The sequence below is a fragment of the Astyanax mexicanus genome, chromosome 3, assembly GCF_023375975.1.
Source record: "Astyanax mexicanus isolate ESR-SI-001 chromosome 3, AstMex3_surface, whole genome shotgun sequence".
NCBI lineage: Eukaryota > Metazoa > Chordata > Actinopteri > Characiformes > Acestrorhamphidae > Astyanax > Astyanax mexicanus.
This window is the reverse complement of record NC_064410.1, coordinates 55203761-55228000: the sequence shown is the minus strand read 5'-3', so window position 1 is coordinate 55228000 and position 24240 is coordinate 55203761. Positions and strand designations below refer to the sequence as shown.

The window sequence follows — 24240 nt, the reverse complement described above, 5'->3', positions numbered from 1 at the left end:
TGATGTTAGTGTGGGATTTAAGGATTCATGGCTAAATTGGAGCAGCCTGGTGGCCAATCTTCATTAATTGCACATTGCAGCAGTAAGAGCAGAGTGTGGAGGTTCAATTATCAGGGTAAGAGCACAGTTCTGCTCAACATATTGCAATGCACCCAACATTATGGGTGACATACCAGAGTTCAAAAGAGGACAAATTGTTGGTGCACGTCTTGCTGGAGCATCTGTGACCAAGACAGCAAGTCTTTGTGATGCATCAAGAGCCACGGTATCCAGGGTAATGTGAGCATACCACCAAGAAGAACCAACCACATCCAACAGGATTAACTGTGGACGCTGTAAGAGGAAGCTGTCTGAAAGGGATGTTTGGGTGCTAACCCGGATTGTATCCAAAAAACATAAAACCACGGCTGATCAAATCACGCAGAATTCAATGTGCACCTCAACTCTCCTGTTTCCACCAGAACTGTCCGTAAGGACAATAAATTATTGTGGTCCTAAACCAGGTGTTTCAGTTTCATTGTTAATTTCCTGTACAGGACACCATTAGGAACCTCTACCTCTAAGATATCTGGCATGTTTCAGTGTTACACATATATAAATTACACACTAACTCTGTATGAGTAGCTCAATACATGACGAAGAGTCCCATATCATGCCCATTTCATTCTAAAATTATAATAATTTATTCTTCTTGCTAACCTTCCAAATCTTCCTTCCAAATATAAATGCATTGCAATGCGACACTTCCTTCTGGGTTCCATTATTTTTGCCACTGTTTCTTTGATGATGATGAGTGTATTTTTACCAGCTCACTGTCCCACTCCTCAAGTCACAGCACAGCACAAGAATAGAATAATCATTAAAAGCCTTAATTTTATTAATAGTTCAGCATCAGTTATATGTCCTCCCCACAAAGCATTCCCCCCCCCACCCCACTCCGCTCCCACTGTTTTAATATCCTTTGATCCGAACCTCACGCTGATCAGCGCAGCACAATCTTTTGTATAATTTTTGGAGTAATTTCTCTAAAGAGGCTGATGTTGTGTGATCTGATCATTAAGTATTTATAGCTGCCGGCTTGTGTTCGACTGGGGAATCCCAGCTTGAACATGATGTGTGATTAGCGAGGTTGGTTAGAGACCTGTACTGAGTGAATATGACAGCTGTACTAACTAGAGATACAGTAGCTACACTCATAATGAACGGGCAGAACTGCAGGAGGTGTGCTTGTACATGCTTTGGTTTTTGAGCCTTTAATTAAACCTACATATAATCACCCTCTAACAAAAAAAATATATATATATATATACAGTATTGTACAAATGTTTTAGGCACCTGTGGGAATTTCAGTAAAGAAAAGCTTCTACAGAAAAGGTTTTACAGCCCTGTTTTCCTTAAAACATCTCCTTATCTCTCCTCCTCATCTGAGTTTAATAGAGTTATTATTTCTAGTTCTCATCTTATTAATCATCACCTAGTTTGGTAAATTGGTAAATGTGGTAAATCAGGTGAGCTGCTGACGGAACTGAACATAATATACACATGCTGGCTGAGGAGCATCCAGGAGAAATCTGGAACTACTACACTTTGTTCTTCAGCTTGGCTCACAGGATATACAACACTTATAGGTAAAATGAGAATTCCTTGTTACATTTTTACTGTACGTACTAAGAAAAGTAAGTACAGATTTGTACTTAAAAGAGTATAAAGCTTGTCGCTGGGGCTGTATCTTATATTGAGGTACAAAAAAGTACCTTTCCTTTTTCGTACCCATGTGTTTTGAGCCAGTAAAGATTATAAAGATTCTAAACATTTTCATCAACTGATTATGTGTCAAGAACTTGATGATCCAAAATTGTCTGACTTTCAAATGAAAAATGTGCAATTATAATATATATTGTATATAATACAGTGATACAGAATACTGAATGTACTTTTTGTCTGGTTAAATGGTACCAGTCTGTACTTATTGCTGTTTGAAAAGACTTTGTACTCCAGAGTGAACAAATCTGACCAATATTGTATCTGTGTACAAAAAAGTACTCATATCATACCCTGTTTTTTTTCGAGTGTATGTATGTTTATTTATATGATCTGTTCAAATCATATGTGGTGCTTTTATCCCATATATATATGGGATTAAACCCACTAAATTCAGCGTTGTAGATTAATACTAAAGTCATCTAAACTAAAAACAGTGTTAAACAAACCAGAATATGTTTTATATTTTAGATTCTTCAAAACAGCACCTCAATCAGTTTCATGAGGTAGAGTTACCTGGAATGGTTTTCAGTTAACAGCTGTGCTGAACTCGTCATAAGTTAGGTACTTCACTGTCTTGCTCCTCTTAATGTGTTTGAAAGCATCCGTTGTAAAGTTGTGAAGAGGTAGAGTTACAGGTATACTGTGAATAGCCCTACAGGGGTTGGACAATGAAACTGAAACACCTGGTTTTAGACCACAATCTTTTCTTGTTCTGACAGACAGTTCTGGTGGAAACAGGAGAGTTGAGGTGCACATTAAATTCTGCCGTGATTTGTTCAGTCGTGGTTTTATGTTTTTTGGATACAATCCGGGTTAGCACCCGAACATCCCTTTCAGACAGCTTCCTCTTACAGCGTCCACAGTTAATCCTGTTGGATGTGGTTGGTCCTTCTTGGTGGTATGCTGACATTACCCTGGATATTGTGGCTCTTGATGCATCACAACGATTTGCTGTCTTGGTCACAGATGCACCAGCAAGACGTGCACCAACAATTTGTCCTCTGTTAAACTTTTGTTGTGTGCATTGCAATACTTTGAGCAAAACTGTGCTCTTACCCTGCTAATTGAACCTTCACACTCTGCTCTTACTGGTGCAATGTGCAATTAATTATGACTGGCCACTAGGCTGGTACATTTTTCATGATCATTAACGCATCCTTATGTATTCTGATCTCATTATAGATTCTCCATGGAGGGTGTATTTGCCGACAGTGGACCCGGCGCTGACCGCTGCGGTGGTGAGCGGTCTTACCCCGGCCCGCACCTACCAGTTCAGGGTGTGTGCTGTGAACCAGGTGGGCCGAGGCCAGTACAGCTCTGAGACCAACAGGTAAGCCGTGTTTTACTATGAGCGCCGACACAAACCAGTAATCACCTCGTTTCCTTTTTCCCTTTTTAACAGATGACTTCCTCCGAGACCAATAATTCCCTCTAATATGAAAATAAATTGCTCTGAAAGCTGGAAAAATGATTTTTCGTAAGCCGTGTGGAGTAAACAAATGGGCTAAGTTGTGTGTATTGACTTCCCACTTCAGCACGGGCTGTTCTGATCAGAACGCTGATAAAAGCCCGAGCTTGAAAAGGCTGCATCCAATAATACCAGCGGCGGGCGGTACTGCGGCACCTTGTCTCTTTTCAGTAGCACTAGACCACACAATGAGGCGCCGAGAGCTCAGATTTCACACACTGATATGCTTCACCATCGTGTCACTGTGCTGTTTTCATGAGATTGCTTTTTTTCTTTTGTACTGATCAGCACCTACACAGAGAGAGTCCACAGCAGCAGCAGCAGTGTGTGGTGTTTATATTCTCGTATGTATGGAGTATGCAATGTAGTTTTGAGTCAGTAATATAACCATTCATTACTTTACTTCCTGCGGTTTCATACTACTTCATGTCATTTTGATAGTCAGCAGTTTCACTAAGTATGTGCTTCCTATACATATATATATACAGTAAGAGAATGCATTACATTAGCCTGTGAAAGCTTATTTAAAATCATGGCTAAAAAAATAATAAATAATAAATGAATCAATCAATCAACATTTAATTAATCTCGAGGGACGCCCTTGTTTTCTGTGCAGCCAAGCAATAATTCAACATAGCAAATGGATTAAAAAAGATAAAAGAAATAGGTAACACGTCCTATTAATGTCATCTCCATTAGACTCTATAAACACATTCATAACATATTATAATGCATACTATAAAGTCTCTCATAAGAACTGTTATAACACATTATAACTGACTATACCTAATATAATACCACAGTTAATTCCGACCCTGCAATATGATTGGCTAAGAGGAGTTCTATGAGTGACCTAGCAACGATGCAGTGCTTACAAACCAAACAGCGCAGCTACAAACAGAGGTGTTGCTAGAGGTGTTGCTGTGGTGTTGCTAGATGTTTATTAAGTGCTAGCTATGGTTGACAGGTGGTTGCTATGCTGTTGCATTTTAAGTGTTTTTAGGCAGTTGCTTAACTTAAATTGAAAGTAACATTTTATGAATGTATTATACTTTGGCACATTTGATTTGACACACATACTGTCATGTTGGCCAGACACACAACAGACACTCGCAGACACCAATCACACAGTTAATTAACAAAGAGCCTAGGCTTATAGGAGTAGTAAGGGATAGGCAGGGTAAGTAACATTAAAACAGCAAATATAAACAACACACCAGTGCGTAAAAAGAGCAAAAGAGTAGTCAAATATACAAAAATGGTCCGGCAACAAAAACAAAGAAACACGTTGTAGAAGAGCTAGATAACAAGATTCAGTATTTAGCAGAGAACAAAACAAACTGAGGGGTATGTATACTAGACAGACAAGGTGGAACCAATTAGTAACTGTGGAGCGGGAACATCGTAGCATCATGTGATCAGCAGTCAGGGAACTCTGGTGTAAGCGCATGCTGGGAAGTGGAGTCTTTGTTGAGTAGTCCAGAGCAAGCAGACTGACAGTGTCAGGACTGACACATGCAAATTAGTGCAGATTAATGTGAACTGTAAATCTGTAAATCGAAATTAAATACACAAAATGAAACCTAATTGCTTCCTGTTAATGATTATTATCATTCTTGATCAGCAGGATCAAAGCTGGAGCTTCAGTCAGTTAAAAAAAAAAAAAACTGAAAAAAAAATTAAAAGCATTTTTTTTTTATTTCTCTATTGAAGATTTGGGTATAAATTCAGTATAAATTTCTCTGCTAAAAAATAACAAAACCTGAAAATAAAATCAAAAACAGTTTTTTCTTTCTCTACTGAAGGTTTCGTTATAAATTCCTCTGCTAAAAAAAAATCAAAACCTGAAAAAAAATCAAAAGCTGTTTTTTCGTTCTTTACTGGAGATCTCGGTAAAGATTCTGTAGAAATTCCTCTGCTAAAAAACAAAAAACAAAACCTGAAAAAAAATCAAAAGCTGTTTTTTCGTTCTCTACTGGAGATTTCGGTAAAGATTCGGTAGAAATTACTCTGCTAAAAAAAAAAATGTCAAAAGCTGTTTTTTGTCATTCTCCTGAAGATTTTGGCAGAAATTCGGTATTAATTCCTCTGCTAAAAAAAACAAACCTGAAAAAAAAATTAAAAGCTGTTTTTTTTTGTTCTCTACTGAAGATTTCTGTATAAATTCGGTTTAAATTAAAAACCAAAACCTGAAAAAAAAATCTATGGCTGTTTGTCTTTCTCTACTGAAGGTTTCGGCAGAAATTCCTCTGCTTGTTTCAATGAGCTACAAGTGAAAATTCACATACCGCTGCAACAAGATGCTGTTATTGCCAGTGACAGCTAAGGGTAATCACCGGCAGCTACAACCGCTTTGCTCTCGCAGGCCGACCGCGGCGCGAGAAGCTCCAGCTCCTCCAGCTGCACGGTGCTCCAGTCCGCTCCATGAAGTCATTGTTTAAACGTGATTTCCCCTGTCAGCCGTGCCACGGCCCCGCAGCTCTGCGGGTGTGTGTGGAGCTCGGCTGTGCCAGCACACATCACAGCGTGCAGACGCCGCCCGCGCTGTCCGGGCTCTAAAGTGGCAGGCCTGCACTCACACCTCCCGCTGTAATCAGCACCCCGAGTGGCGCTCCTGCACGCCGCCCGCGGCTGTGGGTGGCAGACACCTCGCGCCCGCCAGCCCCACAGGCCCTTATCAGCGCCAGACATGCTAAAACACGGCACCTCCGCTCAAGGGAGAGGGGGGGATGAAAAGTGCTATTATCTGGCGCCCCCAATAGCATCTTCTCACTCTGAAATTAGTCCCTCCTGTTCATCTGGATTCAAAGCCTCGTGTCTGGAAATAAACAGGGAGTTTAACATGTGCCATTCTGCCATAAGCTGAACAGGCAGAGAGCAGCAGTGCAGGAAGGATGGGTAGTGGGGTTGAAAATCTTCTGGGAATGGTGCAATCAGAGGTGCTGAAACAGGTGCTGTAGATTATTTAAAACCTTAAGACCTTATATGTAAGCCTACACTTCAGTATTTCACTCTAATAACTACATTACTGTCACAATAAACATCAGTTTAACATAGACCCCAAAATAGAACCCTGTGGGACTCCACAAGATTATCAAATATTACATTACATTTCATTACGATCAATACATTACATTTAGTGGACGCTTTTATCCAAAGCGATTTATACAATTCTCCTGATCTGGTAATAGAAGGTAGTTAGTTAGAGGTGTTAGGAGAGTAAGTGCACTTTGAAGAGCTCTGTCTTCAGGAGTTTATTAAAGATAGTGAGGGACGCTCCTGATCTGGTAGTAGAAGGTAGTTAGTTAGAGGTGTTAGGAGAGTAAGTGCTCTTTGAAGAGCTCTGTCTTCAGGAGTTTATAAAGATAGTGAGAGATTCTCCTGATCTGGTAGTAGAAGGTAGTTAGTTAGAGGTGTTAGGAGAGTAAGGGCTCTTTGAAGAGCTCTGTCTTCAGGAGTTTATTAAAGATAGTGAGAGATTCTCCTGATCTGGTAGTAGAAGGTAGTTAGTTCCACCATTGGGGAACTAGGTAGGAGAAACCAAACAGTTCTAAGTAGTTTTTGCATTAGGATTAACAAATTAATAATAGATTAATGATGAAAAGGTTTAACCTCCTCACACCCAGAACCTTTTTCTTGACCTTTTTCTTTTCGTGCATTTTTAATTTCTCCTAGCTATTTGGGATTAGTAGGTACAAACTACTAAGTATAAAAAACTAAACTTTGTCTTGGTACAGGAAGTTGTTTTTTACAACAAAAAAAAAAAACAGCGTTCTTGTGTGGTAACAGTAGTTTATTTGGATTCAGAAGGACCCAATAAGTCCAAAAACTAAATTGTAGCTTTCTACAGTAAGTAAAAAAAATAGTTTCAAACATAAAATTAGATACGAAATTTTACCTTACCCATGTTTCTGTCTGGACTTGGCTGTAGAAACTTTTGACTGGGCTTCCCACCATATTGTTTAAAAAAAAATTGAGTTTATTATTTTGATGCAAAGAAACAGAAATGCAATGTCCACATATGAGGACACAGGGTCTCAAGGTTAACCATCTTTGTGGTCAATTTAAGACCTCATTACATGTTAACAAAATATCCATGAACACTTTACTGACATAAACCTTTACTAACATTTAATTATAGTCATATAATTAGCATACATGCATAACCCGTATATGAATGTATGCCCATATATGGATTGTCATTGTTGCTGGGTTCTCAGTTCTTCCTGTAGTTGGTTGTTTCCGGCTGAGAGCACGCTGTGCGTGATTGGCTGCCGCTTCTCACCAAAGTGCATGTAAATGAGTGCTGAGTGTAAATGGTTGTGTGTAAAATGTGATTGTAAAGTGTCCCTGGGTATCTAGCAATTAGAATATCACGAAAAAGTTGTTTTATTTCAGTAATTCAGTTCAAAATGTGAAATTCATATATAGATGCATTACACGTAAGTAAAAGAAATACAAAATTTACTGATGCTCAGTGATGGTCCTTGGAAAATCTTACAGCACCTTATGCTTCCCTCTGCTGACAACTTTTTTTGGAGATGCAGATTTCATTTTCCAGCAGGACTTGGCACACTGCCCACACTGCCAAAAGCACCAATTGGTCTTATATAATATTCTACCTCTCTGAGATGCTGATTTTTGGGTTTTCATTGGCTGAAAGCCATAATCTTTAAGAATAAAAGAAATAAACGCTTTAAATAGATCACTCTGTGTGTAATACGTCTATATAATATGTAATGAGTTTTACATTTTGAATTTGAATTGAATTACTAAAATAAAGTACATTTTCAATGATATTGAATTTTTTTGTGATGCACCTGTAAGTAAGCCTAATTCGTTCTCTGCTATGAACGGTATTGGCGGAGGTGCCTTTATGTGAGGCTCCACAGGTGCTGAGGCAGCTGCCCATCGCTCCAGGGCAACAGATGGGTTAAATTTGGAGGCTGAATCCTGTTGTGCTGCTGTTCAGTGGCTATAAAGTGTGATTCTAATTCAGAATAACAGAGTATACGGAAAGTTTAATTCCCCTAAAACCCTGTTGTTGTTTATTCTCCCTGTGGAACTCGGCTAAATTGAAATGAGGATCCCCCTCAATACAAACCCAAGCTTAAATATACTAAAAAACTCCTGCCTAGGCTATCCTTTTTCCTCCCTCTAATAACAGCAGAATTGGCAATTATAGAGCAGTGAAATATCTGGTGTGTGTGTGTATGTGTGTGTGTGTGTGTGTCCACTCGCAGCATTTTATTACACTGAAAAAAAAAAAAAAAAAAACTCTGATTAAAAAGGCTTGTAATGCATTTTACAGCTAAACCCTCCCGAACTCCTCACACACGCTTTCCTCAAAGCACATCAAGTTGTTAGTGACTCGAAAAAATAACTTGCTTATGTGGTTCCTGGCACTGTGTAGCTCTATTTGGATAGAATTAGTTCTACAGGGGGAGGCGGAGTAATGTAATTTTACCAGAGGACATCTGTAAATCTTGTAGCGATTCACTTGGGATAAAAAACTCTCATTAATTACTGAGATGGGAGTAGCTACTTTATTTATGATTTACTGTAATTCTAAAAAAACAAGAATAATCCAACAACTAAAAATATCCAGCCAACAGTGTGCTGTGGTAATCAATAAAGTACTAGAGCATGCTAACCATAGACTGTGTATAGGTGGACAAAGCATCGTCTCTCAGAACTGAAGCCACCACAGGTCGGGCGCCCCCTGCTGTTCGGTTGCAGAAAGCTGTGTAACCCCACCCATCCCCATAGGTTTCAATGGCAAAACAGACAACTTTCAATCACGTTTTTTTCTAATATACTGTAATTCTACCTCCATTATTTAAATGCAGCAGCTAGTGTAACCTCTGCTTATATTGTCATATTTTTATATCGCCACAGAATCCGTTTTTTTTAAAACGTTATTCAGTTCTATTCAAAAAAGGTGTGGTTATTGTAAAAGGGCTGGTTATGGGCGGGACCAATAACAGACCGTCAGCTCCGCTGCGCTCCGCTCCGCTCTGCAGCCTGTGACCTCGAGGCAGCCCTCAGGGGTGGGGTTATTTAAATGAGTAGGCTGTCTCAACACAGTCTTTCTCCCTCCTCTGGTCTCTACTGCGCAGACTCCGGTTTCAGGATCGCCAACATGGCGGAATATTTTGGCTTCATTTTCATTGAATGAATGGGAACAGCGACACGGCGTCCATCTTTTTTTTACAGTCTCTGATGCTAACAAATTTGAGCATGCTAATCCACTCATAATGATTTTTTTTATTAAAAAAGAAGGCAATAATGAAATGAGCTATCATAAATAATGAAAACCTTTACCACAGGAGGCCTGGATGACTGAATATGTACTCATGTGTTGATACACATTGGATTTATATAACCTGAGGATATTTGTATGGCTTTTACAGAAGATAAAATGAATTACTGAAGGTAAAATTAATTTAAATCTGATGTGGGAGCGTGCAGTCTTGGGCTGGACAGTCATTCAGTAAAAATTTGAAGTAAATCATGATAGAATATGTTTGAATAATATTTTAATAACTTTTATATATTAAATAATTTTTAAACTCATTTCTGATATTCCAGTATGCATTATTTACACCAGTATTGTCATTTTTCACTGTTGTGGGCATAGTATTATTATTATTCTTTTTTTTTATTATTACTTTTATCAATATTAAAATTATAACAGATTTAATTTTAATATTAGCCTAGTCTAATAAAATGACAGACATGGCGCATTTACACAGGACTAAAATTAGCCAAAAACTCATTTAATTCCTCTAATAGTTTAATTCCTCTGCCCCACCCACTGTAAAACATATCAGTATATCATAATATACTGTTTTCTATAAGTAATAAGGTCCGACCTATATTTTATATTTAGTGTCTTTAATAACTGCCTAGCTTCACATGAACAAAAAACTATGTGAAAACATTGTAAATAGTACAAATTTGTGCAGTGTTACTGTAGTACAACTTGTTTTATTACATGGTTATCAATCAATCTGTTTTAATCATCAGCAATACAATAAATAAAGGCTTAAAATAGATCACTCTGTGTGTAACACATCTATATAATATATGAGTTTCACATTTTGATCTGAATTAATGAAATAAATTAGCTGCTCTTGTACATTTGTGTAATTACAGTGTAATCTGATTATTATATTACTGATCTGATTTTTTGCTAATTATCATGGGCCACTGTATTGTATAACATGTGTTTCAGCTATTAGACTTAACTTTCACTCCTAAATGTACTGCTGGAATACACTTTACTGTTATTATAAATAATGTATAAATGCAGGTTAATACAGGAGCATAATGAGAGGAGATATTTAATATTAATGAACTGCAATAGCTTCTAAACTTCTGCATGACCTTAATTAATACTTAACTTCTATCAACTATCTTTATGTCTTTAAACCTTTAATAGCTTGTTTCTTACTTGTTTCAACTTTTCAACAATAACCACTCACAGCTGATGGTGGAATATCTAGGAGAAAAGAAATTTCCTCAGCTGATCTGTAGTGTTATAGTGGTTCCATCTTATACAAAAATAAGAGACTAGTTTCTTCAGTTTCTGAATCAGTTTCTATGATTTTGCTATTTATAGGTTTATATTTGAGTAAAATGAACATTGTTGTTTTATTCTATAAACTACAGAAAACATTTCTCCCAAATTCCAAATAAAAATATTGTAATTTAGAGCATTTATTTGCAGAAAATTAGAAAAGGCTGAAATAACAAAAAGATGCAGAGCTTTAAGACCTCAAATAATGCAAAGAAAACAAGTTCATATTCATAACGTTTTAAGAGTTCAGAAATCAATATTTGGTTGAATAACCCTGGTTTTTAATCACAGTTTTTATGCATCTTGGCATCATGTTCTCCTCCACCAGTCTTACACACTGCTTTTGAATAACTTTATGCTTTTACTCCTGGTGCAGAAATTCAAGCAGTTCAGCTTGGTTTGATTGCTTGTGATCATCTATCTTCCTCTTGATTATATTCCAGAGGTTTTCAATTTGGTAAAATCAAAGAAACTCATCATTTATTATATGTGGTCTTTTATTTTTCCAGTATTTTTGTTTCTATAGTGTCCTGTGATTTGTTTCTGAAAAAGGGATAGCACTGTTGGTGTTCATGGTTTGGCCTTATAACGTCCTAAACTCTTATTATATACCTTTGCCAAGGAGCTAAATACATTTTTCCATTTTAGGGCATCTTTAATTGCTTCGGCTGTTACTGCGGAGCTGAACAGTGCTTATTTTTACATGTTGCTTCATTAGAGAACAGGTGCATGATTAATATGTGAAGTGTTGCATGTTGGCTCCTGTTGGCTCCTATTTGTTCATCTTGTCAAATTAAACTTCCCTCAGCTAGGGGAATGCTGCTGAGTGTGTGTGTGTGTGTGCGCGTATGTGTGTGTGTGTGTGTGTTCACTTTCACAAATAAAAAGCTGAAACTGGTGATCCCAGCATGTGTGGTGGCACCATTTCACTGATTAAAAAACAACACAAAACAACAGCCCACCCCTCAATAGGAAAATTGGTCTTTAGGCTGAGCATTCGATGCTGAGCTGAGCGAAGTTAATGTTTAATATGAGGCTAATGCAGCAGGCTGGTTGGTGTCAGCCTTTTTCCTGCTCTCTTAATGTGTTTGAGAGCATCAGTTGTAAAGTAGTGAAGAGGTAGAGTTACAGGTATACAGTGAATAGCTCTATTTGAGTAATGTTCTAATCCAGATTATGACAACAACTACTAAAATAGTACAAGTAATAAAACAAAATTAAAGTATTCTCAAGTGCAGTGTTAAAGACCATCAAAAACATTATGATAAAACTGGCACTCATCAGGACTGACCCTGGAAAGAAAGATCAAGAGTTACCTCTGTTGTACAGGATAAGTTCATCAGAATTACCAGCCTCGGAAACCACAAGTTAACAGCACCCCAGATAAGAGCACCTAAATACTTTACATTTTTGATATATTTTGGATTTTCTAAAGTATTTTTTAAGTAACTACATGAATCCGAAACATTTCAAGAACTTTGAAAGTATCCTTAAAGGGAAAATCTAGTGTTAAATGGAAAAATGGTAAAAGTACTTACACTGTAAAAAATGTGAACAGTGTTTACTTAAGAAAATTATGGCAACAAAGTGACACGTAATATAATTGAGTAGATTGTAATTAGTCAAACTTTGACTAAAATTTATTGAATAAATTAACTAAATTTAAGCAAAAAAATTAAGCAAAGGCTAATAAAAGCAGCAGAATAAAATGTGTTGGATTTAGTAATAGCATGGCAATTTTTGAGTTAATGTAACTCAAAAATATTTATTAAACCCAAACTAATTAATTATGGAAAGTATATTAATATTTATTAAGTAGCTGAAGAAAATTAATTTATATTTACTCAGTATCTGTAGAAAATTGATTAACATTTACTAATGATCTGTGTGAAATTGATATAAGCTTACTAAATGCCTGAGTATAAATGATTTGGATTTACTAAATAAAATAAAATAATTTATACTTTTACTTACTATACTTTTTATAATTATTTATTTAGACACATTGTTGAATAGCACCCCCCTGCTCGCCTACATCTTTCTGAGATCCAGCAGTTTTGTGCTTTCTGTCCAGCACTCTTTACAACGGCATATTTTGCCCCAATAAATCACATTTTTACACCATTATCCAGCTCAAAGTAGCTCCACACCTCCTTGCTAGAATCCAGAAAGCCCTGATATTTAAATCGAGGCATTAATAACATTAAAAATGCACAAGAATCGTATTAAAAACCACTGTTTGCATTCCATGCTTCTTGCTTTCAGCTCCATGCGCCGCTCTCTTGGCAATGATGTCATAGTTGTATGTCATAATATCATAGACCTATATACATAGATTTCCACATAGCCTGCCTCCCTTTGCCCAGTGCATTTTTTTTACACTGAGGAAGGTTTTTAATACACCTGTAATAATCACAAATCTACCAATTTTACCCAATTTTCATACGGTTTGGTTTGTTACAAAGGGCAGAGATGTAGTTATGATACAGGACGCTGTCACACATTACAAATACCTGCTTGTATGCTAAAATACTTCATATTATGCTCTTTAGTAATAACCAACATATAGTATGGCATATTAATAAGTGTTTAAATAAATTAAATAATATATATATATATATATATATATATATATATATATATATATATATATATATATATATATATATATATATATATATATATATATATATAATGAGAGGACAGCACATAGAAGCATATATAATGATTCCAGTCAGCACAGTGGGCCATAGTCAACTTAAGGTCCAAAAGGATATCTTGTAGCCTAGCATATGACTAGCATTTGTGCGTGTGTGTTAATTGACTTTTTGCAGGAAAAAATAATAAAAAGGCTGAAACTGGACTTTCCAGCATGCATGATGACCCTATTTCACTGATTAGAAAACAACACAAAACAACAGCCCACCCCACAATAGGACATTTATTCTGGCTCAGCACAGCATAATAACATAGCCACATTTAAAGACGTGAACATGTAATACGAGGATAATGCGGCCGGCCAGCCGCTGCCAGGCGCTTTCCTGAAGACAGGCAGCTCCAGAGTTTAGAGTTAGAGCAGCCGACGGTGGCGGCGGTGTGTTGAAGGAGCCCATCACTCTTCTCTCTGCACGCATATGTCTTCCTGCACGCTGTCACATCTGTCCTTCCCGGCCTTATTAAGCAGAGGCAACCCGTAAACGCCTGACAAGCCCGTAAAAACGCACGGGTACAGCTCTGCTATAATGAGCCCGCGCTCACGTCCCCCCGTTCTCCCGTTCCTGCTCCTGCGCTTGTTTACCCATCCACTTCAGGCTGTTTCTTGTTACGTTTTGTCCACAACGAGGGCAAAAAATGTGCTGTGAATATTCCCACTGATATTCACAGAGACTCATCCATTAATAAAGAGTGTGCTTTACACACTGGAGAGATGATTAACTGACTGCATTTCATAGACCGCCAGCCTCTCGAATGCTTTTCCATTAGCCTCTGCCCTGTTCTTACCTACACACCTGGACAAAACTGATAGTACACGTACGTTAAAGAAGGACAAAACCTGCAATAGTTGCTGAAATAACTTGAAACTGAAAAAAAAACATACTGAAGAAGTACTAACAAAGGGGGCACCAAGTGGTCCAGCGGTCTAAAGTGCTGTGACTATGATCGGGAGATTGCTGGTTCGAATCACAATCATGCAGCTTGTCATCAGCTGCCGGAGCCCCGAGAGTGCTGAGTGCTAGGGTGATGTCAATCAGAACACAAGGCTGCATCTGTGAGCTGATGTATCAGAACCGAGTGTGCTTTCCTCTGAGTGCGTTGTGATGCTACTCGGCAAAAAGAGGCGGAGTCTGACTTCACATGTATCAGAGGAGGCATGTGCTGTATATTAATGAAAAGTTACTTTATTTCAGTAAATCAGTCTAAAATGTGAAACTCATATATTATGTATTACATACAGAGTGATCTATTTTACACACCTATTTTACACACACTTATTTAGAAGACCAGTTGGTATTTTTTGGTAGTGTGGGCAGTGTACAAAGTCCTGCTGGAAAATGAAATCTGCATCTCCATGAAAGTTGTCAGCAGAGGGAAGAAGCATGAAGTGCTGTAAGATTTTCTGGGAAAACAAAACTGCACTGACTTTAGACTTGATAATAAAACACAGTGGATCAACACCAGCAGATGACATGTCTCTCCATAAAACCATCACTGATTGGTGGAAACTTCACACTAGACCTCAAGCAGCTTGGACTGTGTGTCTCTCCACTTTTCCTCCAGACTCTGCTCCCTTGATTTACAAAAGAAATGCTGTCAAATTAACTGATGATCAGTGATGGTTTAGAGAGACATGTCATCTGCTGGTGTTGATCCACTGTGTTACAGAGTGTTTTAAAATATGCTGCAGAAAGAGCCAATCAGCATGCTGGTTGTGCTGCAAGTTGGGAAAACCCCCTTGATGTGGAGATCAGTAGCCAGAACAAGCCCAAAAAATGATTTCTTTTTTTTTCTGCCATATTGATCCAAACATATTAAATTTCCACACTGAGGGTCTTCAGGCATTTTTTTTTCTACGAATATTCTCATTGATAGAGGCTGATCCATTAATAAAGAGTGGGCTTCACACGCTGGAGAGATGATTAACTGACTAGCTGTGTTTCATATACCACCAGCCCTTTCGTATGCTATTCCATTAGCCCCTGTTCTGCTCATACATATATGTGGAGCAGCAGCATACACAAATTAACGGGCTGTACTTTGCGTCAGTGATGTGGAGAGGCAGATGTTTAATGGGCGGTGGTGCGCTGAGAGTATGTAGAACAAATGTGTAACTACGGCGTGAAGGACATGCCAGGGCAGGGATGGAGATGGAGATGTTTGAGAGCGAGCTGAGCGGCTCTTCCTTATGGCCGCGATTAGGCAGATTTACTGAGCGAGTGTCCGAGAGAGCCTGGGCGATATTGGTTATTGAGGGCATTAATTATGAAATGGACTTCTGGGGGAGAAATAACAAGTAGTGGGAGTTTTAAGAAGACAGTGACTATAAATCTGAAATAACCCAATGATCCCATTAAAATTTAATGCAGATTTAACTGTCCATTAGCATGAAATGCATAGGGCAGAATGAACCCGTGGACATTATGAAGCATCCGGCTCTGATTCATTTTTAAATTCTATTAATTAAAAAAGCCACATCGTTTAGCTGCAACTTTCCTCCGTACAGTTTTGCATATATTCACTCTATCTCCAAAAAAATGTCAGCTTTATACAGGAAAAAAACAATGTAAATCAGTATGTTGTGGTGGAGTGGAGTAAAGTGGAATTGGCTTAGGAGCTTAGCGGGGTTGTTTGTTTGTTTGTTTGTTTGTTTGTTTAGCTAAATGAGATTTAGCTGTTGTTCACTCTCTTGGTGTTGGGCTGCATGGTGAATAAGGGTCTCCACCAGTGAACTGCTATTTTAAGAGAGAGACACTTCTCATGTGGCACATTTTCACATCATACGTTTAGGCCTGTTCTAAATAATGATTGCAACAGGACTATGGTCTGTTCTTGTTATCCCACTCTTGTTGATGCTACAAGTCATTTTGGAGCATTTCTATTGGTTCGTGCATCATGAAAATTGAAACAGTGTTAAGGACAACTGTCACATTCAAGCACATAAAGAACAACTGTCAAGCAGGCTGCATTTATTTACCTCTATATAGTAGAAGGCCAAATTCTTCCAAGATGAATTATTCTTTGTATATTTTGAGCCTAGAAATGCAGCCAACATTCAAAATCATTTTAAGGACGCAACTGATGTATCCTTCCAAGTCCATGCTTTTTACCTTTATCTGCGCACGTTTATTATGAAGGAGGGAAAAATCAGCTTGTTACTTTTTATAATTATAATTCATTTAAAAATGAATTATAATAATAAATGAAAACCACTATGGAGTAGAATGCTGTAGTCCTTTCAAGATGAAGTATTTTTTTTTGTATACAGTCTAGAAATGCTTTAAAGATTTAAAATCATTTTAAGGATGCAACTGATTTATCCTTCCAAACTCATGTTTTGTTTTACATTTATCTATACACTTTTAAAAAGAAGGGGACAACAAAACAGAACATATAGTGTATAATTATTATTTTTTTAATGTTAGATATAGTTTTAGTTTTAATTAAAATCCCAGAGCTTGAAAACTATGGCTTGGGGATTTTGAGTTTGGATCAAGGGTCTGATTGGCTCAGCTAAAATTCAATGGCAAAAAATGTCACTTTACAAACAACTTACGTGCCACATTTGCAAGAGGACAAACCATTCTGGTGATATCACAATGAATTCTCTTTAGACTGTTTCATATATATGACAAACAGGCTTTTTTACTGGACAGTCCCATTGAGAACCTGCCCTATTTCAGCAGAAACCTGAGCTTTTTTACAGGATGTCAAAAAGTGAATAACGACAAAGGCTTTTTGTCAACTCTATGAGTTGATAGTGTGCTTCTAGAGCGATAGCATTTACATCAACAAAGAAACGGGACAGAATCCAGGAAATAGACTGCAGTTAGACTGCACTGTAGCTTCTGCGTAAGGCAGTGGTTGTCTCTCTCTCTCTCTCTGTCTCTCTGTCAGTGCAGGCTGAGGCGAGTCATTACGGGGCATGTTTCAAGACAGTAAAGGCTACAGCTTTTAACTTTCCTCGGTCTCCAGCAGAGCCTGTAATGTGAGGGGAAGTGAGCTCCACAGGCCTCTGAAAGCAATGAAGTGGCCCTCGCTCCGCCGTAAACAGCCCCGGTGCTGGTGACGGATGGACGGGAGCCCTGCCTCAGATTATTCAGTGTTTGCGGATGCTAATGCACAGCTAATGTAGCTGCAACAAAAGAGAAATAAAGAACAGAAGGCAGACCTGCGCCGATAATTCCCTAAAATAGTCCGCAAATCCAGGCCAAGATCTGCGAAAAACAAAGCGCTGCTGCATAAACAGTGACCCCGTGGGTCGGGAGGGGCCCCAGGGTGCTTCCAGCGCAGGGAGCTCTTCCAGGAAGCGGAGAGGGCTTTGAGTGCTTTTGATGAAGTGGGCGGATGTGTCGCGGCGAGCCAGATTGGGAAATGGACTTCTGACCAGAGGGTTACACTTTCTCAACTCAACAGAAATATTGCTGTTATGCCCTGAAGCGTGTGAGCTAACTCGGATACAGACAGAAAAAATATTGAGCAGTGAATCAATTATATAAGACTGCTCTCAGATCTTATTGTGTTTATGTGTGTGTATATGTGTGTGTGTGTCTGTGTTTGAATAAAAAAAAAAAATGTTTGCACAGTTCACTCTGAAGCTGCTATATCTATCTACTTATGTTCTTATGTTCCTCTCATGTGTTTTCATGTCCTCCCTGCAGGCTGATGCTCCGCGAAGAGCCGCCCAGCGCTCCACCCAAGAACATCGTGGCCAGCGGTCGCACCAACCAGTCCATCATGGTGCAGTGGCAGCCCCCTCCCGAGCCCCAGCTCAATGGTGTACTCAGGGGTTACGTCCTCAGGTAAAAAAGGGGGAATGATGCGAGATTATATATATATATATCTAATATGTAACCTTATATTGAAGTTATATGTTCTGATAAACCAAAATAATAATCTTTTTTTGTCCTCACTGGATAGTGTTAATGTCCTCATTAAAGATCCGCAATGGGCCGATGTGGCTGAAGGTTTTCATTCAAAAATCAAATAAAGCAGAAATACAACCAATTCTACTTGTATAATCAGCTAGTTTCAGCCTTTAAACAAGTGGCTCCTTAAAGATGATGTGCTTCTGCTTGGGTGCATTGAAAACCATTGCAGTCATAGCAGCGTGCATTGTGGATGAGATCGGTAACCTCTGCTCTAGTGAGTCAAAACTGTGATGTAACATTTTGGAGGTTTTGGAATTGGCCAGTTTTTCCACCTTTGTTTCTGTGGGTGATTATTTTTAAGAAGGAACAGCAGACTTTCACAGTGTCTGATCCATTACTTCAATCAATCAATCAATCAATCAATCTTTGATTAGCTAAGGTTAATAACTGCATTTAATAATTTAAAATGTAAATAAAATTTTAAATAACAGTATATAAAATATACAAATAGATAAAAAAATAAAATTTAAAGTTTAATCTATAAGAAATTAAGATAAAATGATGATAAAATATTAATGAAATAAAAAACAGCAAATTAAGCTAAATTAAGCTAAAACTAATATAGTACAATAAAAATATTAATAATAAAATAAGAAATAATAATAATGCATTTGCAGTAAATACAACACAACCATAAGCCATTTAATATGAACTGACTGAAAATTCTAACACAAATACAGAATAAGTGAAAGTGAAAGTAGGCGTGGCAGAATAAGGTAGATACCAAAGTAGGCTTTTAAAAAAGGAAGTGAAAAAGTAAAAAAAAAATGTGTATAGAATTTTTTTACACACTACAAAAAAAACAAAAAAAAAAACAGTGCTATATGTTACATTATTCAAGTGTTTTTTGTTTTTTTTCAAAAAGATAAGTCTTTAGCTGTTTTTTTTAATACACAATTAATACACAATATACAAAATTATGTATAGTTTTTTTCTTAAGTTTGTTTTTTATTGATTTTTTGAGTTTTTAATGATTGCATGATTGTAGACATTGCAGCTGCTGATGCTGTAAAAGACCACCGAAGAATGCTCGACTTTTTTGTGTGTGTTTCTCATGTGTTTTATAACCCAGATTCAAAATAAGAAAAAAAACTGAATTAACAAGCCTGGCTCACACAATAATGACAGTTGGGGAGGAATATTGAATATTTTAAGAAAATGTATCATGCAAATAAGGTAAAATCATGACAGTCTTGCCAACAAGACGATGTCATGCTAATAGGGCACAGATCTAACCGAGTACTGTGTTCTGAACAACGTCTAACAAAAAAAAGAAAAAAGAAAAGAGCTTGTTGCACCAGCTGTATGTAAGTCTGGTTGTAGGATTGAGTGTAAAATCTGTCCTAAAGCACATGTTTAACATCTACTGAAGAGACCACTTCAGTTTCTGAATCAGTTTCTCTGATTTTACTGTTTATAGGCATAGTTTTGAGTAAAAGGATCTTTGTTGAACCTTTCTCCCAAATTCTAAATAAAAATATTGTTATTTGGAGCATTTATTTGCAGAAAATGAGAAATGGCTGAAATAACAAAAAAGATGCAGAGCTTTCAGACAAGTTCATATTCATAAAATTTAAGAGTTCAGAAATCAATATTTGGTGGAATAACCCTGGTTTTTAATCACAGGTGTCATGCATCTTGGCATCATTTTCTCCTCCACCAGTCTTACACACTGCTTTTGGATAACTTTATGCTGCTTTACTCCTGGTGCAAAAATTCAAGCAGTTCAGTTTGGTTTGATGGCTTGTGATCATCCATCTTCCTCTTGATTATATTCCAGAGGTTTTCAATTTGGTCAAATCAAAGAAACTCATCATTTTTAAGTGGTCTCTTATTTTTTTTTCCAGAGCTGTATGTATAACATTTCACCAACCAGTCAATATACATTTTGGAAGGAAAATATGGTATAAATAGGAACCAAAAGTTCAGGAAGCAGAAGCTTGAGGACATTGGACCGCCTTGTATGTATTAGGTTAAAAGAAATGCTAGGAGCCAATCGGGTTAGACTGTCATAATGTCATCATTCATTTGAAGCTAACTCCCGTGGTGAAAAATCATGCCCTGCAATAGGAAATGAATGGTCGTCTGGCACTTTATCACTTTCCAGTGTGAACGCAGGGTTAGACACTCCTACCTACAGATGTTTTACCTTGTAGATGAAGTAAAATCAAAGATAGAAGGTGCACAGTTTGTGTTGGTCATCCTCTAGTCCTTCATCAGTGAATGCTGCCCACAGGACCCTGCCTACAGGATGCTGTTGATGGGCTCCGAGTGGTCCAGCGGGCTAAGCGCTGCCACTGTGATTGGGAAGTCGCTGGTTCGAATCCTGTTCATGTAGCTTGCCATCGGCTGCCGGAGCCCTGAGAGAGCACAATTGGCCTTGCTCTCTCTGGGAGGGTAGATGGCGCTCTCTCTCCACATCACTCCAAAAGGTGATTTCGCTCAACACAAGGCGTCTGTGAGCTAGTCTTCACCCTCCTGGTGTTGAGGCATCACTAGTGATAGGGGGAGTCCTAATGATGAGTGGGTTGGGTAATTGGTCTTGTAAATTGGGGAGATAATTGGATAAAACACTGAGGTGTTTAAAACCTCAAGCAGCACTGCTGCAGTATCTGATCTACTGACTGTACCACCAGCTCAACACACACTAACACCTCATACACCACCTCTTTATCACTGTCACTGTCACTGAAAATTACTCAACCCCCAAATAATATGTCTCGTCTTTGGTGCTCCATTGCAATCCAACTGACCATTAAAGAACAAGCTGAAAGGGAGATAATACATTCAGCTGGAACAGCCGTGTATTGATCCTGGTGAGGCTGCAAGCCCATAATCACACCTCGGCGCTGTGTGCTGGGTTCACTACTACAGTCTGCTTTTTGATTGTAGACTTCGCAGCGAGACGCTGCTGCAGCTGTCTGTAATACTATGAGTGTTACAAGTTAGCGGAGCACCTGGAACTGAGGTGAGATTGAGTGCAGGTAAGCTCTGTTGTCGTGGGCCGTGATGAGTACAGCTGAGCAGAATCTGGGGGACGGTGGGGCCGAGACACAGCTGCTGAGAGAATGAGTGCTGGGAGCCTCGCTACAGCAGAGGGAGAACCGTGGTCTCTTCCCGATCGCACCCCAGTGGACCCCCCAGCACAGAGCCCAGGAACGAGACAGAGCATCTGACAGAGAGCCCATCTGCTCAGGCTGTTAGCATACACACACATATATACACACATACACAGACACACAAACACAAAATCTGAAGTCACCTCCCCCGTCTGCCACAGCATGTACGGGAATAATGTGACGATGCGGTGAGATTTGTACTAGTGCTTATTAATAGCTCTGTCTGTACATCACCATCGCACTGCACCATCGCACTGCACCACTCTTTATCCTATCACCTCACTGCACTCATCAGAAAACTTCCTGTAGTTACATACACTGACATGCAAAACATCATGTGACAAGAAAGAGCTGCACTGACATACATGTACACATGGATAATTCTATCTAGCAATCATTACCAGCCAATGCTCTGTCCACTGTGGGTGGCATTGTCTTCAATGCCGCATTCCTGTTCACACATCACCTGCTAGAACAGACATTCCTGTAGTGGAATTCATCTTCTATCTATCTACAGGAGTTGGACAATGAAACTGAAACACCTGTCATTTTAGTGTGGGAGGTTTCATGGCTAAATGGGAGCAGCCTGGTAGAGTAGATCAAACGCAGCAGTGCTGCTGGAGTTTTTAAACAGCTCAATGTCACTGCTGTCCTAAAGGTTGACCAACACAAACAGATTCAGAGCTCTGACTTTACTTCATCTACAAGGTGTAGCAGCTGTTGGGTAGGAGTGTCTACTAACACTCTATCACTCTATTAGACACAGGGCCCTACTTTAGCAATCTGTAGGTGAGCTGTCTGAGCCACGCAACGTGTACTTTTCCCATTGTTACAATAGCAAAGACACACTGACGCCCTAAATCACTATAGCAGTCAAGGTGTACTTTTCCCGTTGTTACGATAGCAAAGACACACTTGCACGCCCTAAATCATAAAAGTTTTTCCTGTTGTTGTGATAGATTATTTGGTGATTAATGATTTAAGACATGTAAGTGGCTTTGCCCTCGTAACAAGGAGAAGAGTACTCCTTGCGTGGCTCAAAATGTGCGAAAGGCATGTATTAATACTCTTATTCAATCATGGGTGTGTTTTGGACATAACATGAAGTAAACTAATCAGAGTGTCACTTGATATTGGCGTTAAGGGCCAGATATGCTCTGACTTTGGCAGATAGCTATTTTAACAGCACAGTGCATCTGTGCTTTTTAACGGAGGAAACCGACGGGAACTTTCGGTCATTAATGTTATTGTGAAACAGATAAATGACTACAGTCTGTAATTATACTGTTCTCTGATATAGTGTAGAAACAAGTGAGGAAAAGAGGTGGTTGTGAAGTATGCTCGATTGGTGTTCACCTAATGCTATATGAATGGCAGAAAGTTAATTCAGTCGTTTCCTTTCACTAATTCTTAACTCCATTCATTAAATCAGCTTTTCTGATGGATAGACCTCTCGCTCCCCTTCCAGACAACATTACACCCCCTCTCTTTACACATTCCTCAGTGTTCTCTGGGTAGCCACCCCCGATATGACAGTGTGATGTAAATATCATGGCTCGTTAATGATAGGGTGCCAAGTGTGGTGTAACACTCTGAATAGGATTCTTGTAGTGGAAAAACGAAGGAGCGAGCGAGGGCTGCCTAATTACAGTCTGTGGAACAGCTTCTAATGGAGCGGTGACCTGGAAGGAAATCATTGTGGCTAACAGCTCAGGCATCGATTCTTCCCGCGGCTGCAGGTATCGGCTGGCGGGGCTCCCGGGCGACTACCAGCAGCAGAACATCACCAGCCCCGAGATCAACTACTGCCTGATCACGGAGCTCATCATCTGGACGCAGTATGAGATCCAGGTGGCGGCGTACACGGGAGCAGGCCTGGGCGTCTTCAGCCAGCCCGTCATTGAGTACACGCTGCAGGGAGGTGAGATCTTTCAGCCTTATTTCTTCCCCTCATCAACTTTCTCCTTTTCTTCAGGTAAAAGCTGGCAGATGGAGGGAGACGGGGGAGGGCAAGGGCAGGTCGGAGGAATACAGACTAGCCAGAGCCGGCTAAAACACATGATTACACAAGGCTGTCCTGTCGGGGCCAGGGCCTGCCCTGAGCAGACGCTCCATTCATATCACTCAGACCCTCCCCCCTCCCTCCCTCCGAAATGTCTGGGGGCAGGCATGCTGAAATTAATCCTCTTCAGAACAATTACATCAATTATCCCCAGAGCTTTTTTGTTTGGTCCGCCTCTATAAATTACACCTCAACAAGAAGACTGGGGAAAAATCCATCGCGGGATACTGGGTCAGGCCTTTGGCCGAGTATTCCAGCGGATGATTGGTCATTTAGATGATCGTCAAGAGAAGAACAAATGTATTGACTTCTCACAGAGAGCCATCGTTTGTCAGATTAGACACATTCGAACGAGCTTCTGTCATGTAGATCACCCGTGTCCAATACTCGTCTGGGAGTCAGGGGCGTTCCAAGTTTTTGGCCCTTGTGGAAATATATCTGTGGGCCTTTTTTTCCCCATCTCAAACAGTGTAAGAGTTCAGAGAAAAGAGAAAAATAGTTATTTTAGGAACTAGGAACTATTGTCCAGACTGTAAAGAACATTTAGGCGTTAGGCTGTGTATATACTGTATTAGGAGTGGGCGATATGACCCTAAAAT

General features: G+C 39.0%; 1 protein-coding gene and 1 long non-coding RNA gene across 5 annotated transcripts in view; one reads left to right on the top strand and one right to left on the bottom strand.

Moving 5' to 3' along the window:
* sdk1a (sidekick cell adhesion molecule 1a) overlaps nucleotides 1-24240 on the top strand; it is a 601048-nt gene that overhangs the window by 440259 nt on the left and 136549 nt on the right. For all 4 annotated transcript variants that reach the window (XM_049475506.1, XM_049475505.1, XM_049475504.1 and 1 more), the window contains 3 exons: nucleotides 2947-3094; nucleotides 18191-18331; nucleotides 23319-23500. In XM_049475506.1, the coding sequence (XP_049331463.1) occupies nucleotides 2947-3094; nucleotides 18191-18331; nucleotides 23319-23500 (471 nt within the window). The remainder of the gene's footprint in view (nucleotides 1-2946; nucleotides 3095-18190; nucleotides 18332-23318; nucleotides 23501-24240) is intronic.
* Nucleotides 1-24240, bottom strand: part of LOC125799256 (uncharacterized) — a 345287-nt gene that overhangs the window by 193098 nt on the left and 127949 nt on the right. The window lies entirely within an intron of this gene.